Source organism: Rhincodon typus, chromosome 46 (genome assembly GCF_021869965.1).
Source record: "Rhincodon typus isolate 14 chromosome 46, sRhiTyp1.1, whole genome shotgun sequence".
Classification (NCBI taxonomy): Eukaryota; Metazoa; Chordata; class Chondrichthyes; order Orectolobiformes; family Rhincodontidae; genus Rhincodon; species Rhincodon typus.
The window spans coordinates 9,871,499-9,876,308 of record NC_063377.1 but is presented as its reverse complement, the minus strand read 5'-3'; the positions used below and the strand labels follow the sequence as shown (position 1 = coordinate 9,876,308).

The 4,810-nt window shown below is 49.7% G+C and overlaps 1 protein-coding gene across 1 annotated transcript in view; it reads left to right on the top strand.

Moving 5' to 3' along the window:
• Positions 1–578: 578 nt before the first annotated feature.
• Positions 579–4,810, top strand: part of mtmr11 (myotubularin related protein 11) — a gene marked incomplete at its 3' end in the record, with an annotated part of 10,007 nt that continues 5,775 nt past the window's right edge. The window contains exons 1-5 of the mRNA XM_048620317.1: positions 579–665; positions 1,194–1,254; positions 2,424–2,560; positions 3,083–3,155; positions 4,540–4,670. Of these exons, the coding sequence (XP_048476274.1) occupies positions 1,218–1,254; positions 2,424–2,560; positions 3,083–3,155; positions 4,540–4,670 (378 nt within the window). The remainder of the gene's footprint in view (positions 666–1,193; positions 1,255–2,423; positions 2,561–3,082; positions 3,156–4,539; positions 4,671–4,810) is intronic.

Sequence of the window (4,810 nt, the reverse complement as noted above, 5' to 3'; positions counted from 1 at the left end):
CCTGCACACCCCCATTCTGCCCCCACCCACACATTTTTTCCACACCCTCCTGCCCTGAGCCCCAAGACTTTCAGCTTGTGAATGACCAGTCTGCTATCCTGTTCACCCCAGGGGCTGCGTAGGTTAGGGGAAGCTGCAGCGTAATGGGCTTGGGACGGAGGTCGGTAAGGGGTTCAGTGGGGCAGAGTGAGACATTTCGTAATGGACAGGGTGGGGTTGTGCTGGTGGTGAGATGACAGAGAATTGAAGAGCCGTCACTATGGCGTGTGACCTGGTTGTTGCTTTTCAGAGAGCTCAGGGTGAATGCTGATTTTTCTGTGCTGAGGGGGTGGTGGGCAGTTCGCTTTTGTATCTGAAGCAGGTTGACCAGAGCCAGATGAAAGCCACAGTCTGCTCTGTGTGAGTGATTCAGCTGCAAACAGACTGAGCACTGTGTACTTTGCCCAGTCACATAATACGTACCATGTGAAATGGTGCTTTGTTTAGTCTGTTGCCAAGCATTGAGGACTGAAAAATGAGAGAATGTCCTGGATTTGAAACAGTGTGAGATATTGGATCAGAATGTGAATCTTCACTCAATCATTCTCACTGCACAATTTCTGAACTACAAGTTTGGACCGTCACTGTACAGCAGACTAAACTCAACAGAGCAGCAATCACCTTGGGTCAGTCCTAAGAGAGTGTCATGCGCACACTGCCTAATCTTGTCCACAAATACTGCCGTGGATCGGGGGAATAAGTGGGCAGTGAACAGTGATCAGGACTCCTCAATCACCCAACGATCTGAGATTGCTTGAACTGAGTAAACAGGATGAAGCCTGCTGATTGGAGTGGTGTGTTCTAGTCTGTGTCATAGAACATAGAACTTTACAGCACAGTACAGGCCCTTCGGCCCTCAATGTTGCGCCGACCTGTGAAACTAATCTGAAGCCCATCTAACCTAAACTATTCCATTATCATCCATACGTTTATCCAATGACCATTTAAATGCCCTTAATGTTGGCGAGTCTACTACTTTTGCAGGCAGGGCATTCCACGCCCTTATTACTCTCTGAGTAAAGTGTCTGACCATACAGTAGCAGTTTGGTGATCCAAATTCTTGAGTGTACAACGGCTCAGTCAGACAGGGGAGTGGGAAGGGAAAGCTGGTGTCTCCCTGACTGATGGGGAATGTTATTTGTTTTTAATTGCAGGAGCAAGGATATTCTTCCTACGAGATGAGTGACCGGCTGATGGGGGTGAAGTTACTGCCTGGTAAGGACACGGCATCCCAGTGAAAGGGTAGTCACAGCTGTAGGGGCCACTTGCTGCTGTCTCTGGCTGCAGTTTAAGGAACAGTTGGAACAGTCCACACCTCAAACTTGGCAGGAGATTTGAGCTTTCAGAAGTGGGGCAGGGGAGGGGGGAATGGGGAATGGGGGCGAGAGAGAGAGAGAGAGAGAGAGACATGTTGTCCAACGGTTCCCATTGGACTGAGTTGCAGCTCAAGTCTTGAGTTTCTGTTTGTGGTCTGGGCACTCAATGACTGACTCTCTATCTCACACTCCTCTGTCTCGGAGGAAAAGTTCATGGGTCAGTTAGCCAGTGGCCCAGTATGTCCGGTTGCAACTGTGATCTGCCCCCTTCGTGCCGGGCTCTGGTTGGTCTCGTTCCAATCCCTTGGTGCCGTAGAGTTCAATATTGTCAGTTTTCAGACTGCCCCTCCCTGTTAACCAGAGTTAATATTATCATCAAATGTTCCAGAGTCCTACCCTAATCTATCTTTATACTGTCTCAGAATTCTGTGTCAAACCCAATTCCTGTCTTGAAAGTCAGAGTGTCTATAAATATCTGGAGTGTGACGTTAGCAAGTACCACAGAGCTGCTCATCCTGTTACTGTACAGAGAGTTCAGTCTTTATCAGTTTTAATTTATACACTCTACGGTGTGACTGGGGCCTGGGTGAACGATAGCATTGGCCAAAACATGTTTCAAAGTTCAAAAACAAAGTTGCTGGAAAAGCCCAGCAGGTCTGGCAGCATCTGTGAAGCCAAAAACAGTTAACGTTTCGGGCCCGGTGACCCTTCCTCAGAACTCCGGACCCGAAACGTGAACTGCAGGGCTTTTCCAGCAACTTTGTTTTTGTTCCTGATTTGCAGTTCTTTCGGTTTTTATTTATGTCTCAAAGTTCCTTGTAATTTGTTTGGAAGACGTCCAATTAACTCATTAACAGGGGCAGAAATGACTGTTGCTCTGCCTAGAATTGCAAGAATAGGTTTTTCAGCTACAACGCAGATTTAACATGCAATCAATGCAGATCGTGCCAGTGCAGCGCCGAGGGAGCGCTGCGCTGTCGGAGGGTCAGCACCGAGGGACATTGTGTCGCTTACCTTATCAGTTAGGTTAATCTGCACGTGCAGGTAACTTGGTTGTTTGTCTTTCAGGGGAAAAGGTCCGAGGTGAAGCAACGAGCATAAGAAAATATACGTCTTATAAACAAGTACGGAAATCAATCACAGGGAAGGTACTGTGCACAAATTTCCGAGTGGCCTTTGTCCCTGTGGAGACTGGAATGCTCCAGGTATGGAACCCTGTCCTAATCTGTCAGGAAATTGTCCATCCTCTCCCATGTTAGTTCCTCACAGTCTCTCATTAACACCCTGGGGCTGTGCTCAATTATATAAAGGTTCACTGCACTGTCGGAGGGTCAGCGCTGAGGTAGCGCCGCGCAGTTGGAGGGTCAGCGCTGAGGGACGCTTAGTAAAAAAAACATTTTCTGCCAGTTAGCAAATTGCTATTTGTGGGATCTTGCAGTGCCAGTGGGTGTTTCTGTGCTTCCCACAGTTAAATGGGTTACACTTGGTTAGTAATTCTCTGGCTTTGCATGCCCTGCTGTTTGCCGTTTGGGTTTGAATATGTGACCCTGAGGCTTTCTGTGGTCAGTGGGCCAGCTCTCAATGACACAGGAGCCATCCAGCCCAGAGAGTGGGTGATTCAGACCAGTCTGGAGAGTGTGTGCCTGGGCTGGGAGTACAGGGCAATGTTTTCCCTCTGTCTCTGCTGTGACCCTATCATTAATGACGCTCCTTGCCTTCCCCTGCAGGTCCCTGCTGATCAGAGACAGTTCCTTGGACCTGATGATGTTGCCTTGTCATCCATTGAGCGGGTGGTAGCTGGTGAGTTGGGTTCTGACTATTCACTCAGTTTTGAGAGAGTGTGTATGTGCGTGTGTGGTCTGTGTATGTAAGTAGATGCATGTGTGTACGTGCATGTGTCCAACAATCGGGGGAATTGAGTATCCTGGAAGAAGGGTCTTCTGCCCACTGAACCTGTGCGTGATCGTGAACTGATGTGGCATCACAGCAATTGCAGCCCCTCCAGAATGAGCTGAAGGGACGGTGGGATCCTGAGTGAAACACAGCTACCATAATCCAGCAGCATGGGGGGGTCAGCCACCCTGCGGCCCCAGCTGAGAAGGGGAGGAGTTTGGCTGTGCTTCGATTCCCTTCCGATCCCAGGCTGAGATCCTGCCAGTGATTGGTCTCCTGGCCCATGGTCAGCCTTCTCCCTGATCTAACCAAACAGAGAGTTCACCTGGGATGGGGGCTTACAAGCCGGGTTTTCTATTGCAATGGCCTGGAACCACGTCCTCCCCCTGCTCAGAGCCCCATGTCCCTGCCTGTGCCCCACAGTCCCTGTACACCCCTCGCTCATAAGGAGCAGGATAGGCCATCTGGCCCATCGAGCCTGCTCCGCCATTCAATAAGATCATGGTTGATCTTTTCGTGACTCAGCTCCACTTACCCACCCACTCACCACAACTCTTCATTCCTTTTCTTTCAAAAATCTACCTTAAAAACATTCAACTTGGTACTCTCAATGGTTTCACTCGGTAGGGAATTCCACAGATTCACAACCCTTTAGGTGAAGAAGTTCCTCCTCAACTTAGTCCTAAATCTTATTTTGAGGCTACGCCCCTTGCCCCTACTGGCATTCCCTCTGTACCACTGTCTGATGCCCTGTGTCCAGTGGCCTTAGCTGGTGGCCTCTGTACTGTCCTATCCAGCTCCATTTTACCCCTGCCCTGTGCCCTGAAACCCTGATCAGTTCTCTGTCCCCTTCTCCGCCAGCTCGATGACCTCTGTACCTCTTCCCAGTTCTCTCTGCACCCACGCAACACTTCTGCTCTATACCCCTCATTCCAGCTTGGTTCTCCTGGGTCAGCATCATATTACACATTCCTAATTGCCCTTGAACTGAGTGACATGCTCAGATGTTTGAGTGCAGTTGAGATGTAACGCCATCATTGTGGGGCTAGGGAGCAATGTCAGTTTTCCTTTCCCGAAGGGCTTAGGATGGGATTTTCCTGAGAGATTCCTGCTGGTTGGTCCCCTCTCAGGTGGAGCTGTGGGAATACTGTTCAGTTTCACTGAGGCTCCTGGGAAGTTGCTTGGGCTTGCTTCAGAGAACAGGAGCATTTTGGCTTGTTAGTGCGTGCACTGGACAGATGGCTGCTCACGCCACCAGGCACTGACCCCGTGAATGTTTTGTATTTTGCAGTGAACAGTTCCCGAAACAAACTTCTGTTGTCCACCTCGAGTCCAAAACTCCATCCACAAGAGCTCCTGATTTACTGCAAGGATTTCCGCCTCTTGCACTTTCAGTTTGAACATGAGGCTCGTACTGACGAGGTACACTTCACTCTTTGTGTTTCTGTCCGTTCCCTCACCTCAGCCAGCCCCCAAGGATCCTGCAGCACCTCCCCTTTCAACATTGCAGCCCAGGAATACCCTCCTTCACCCTGATCCTCTGTCACAGGGCCCACACTGAA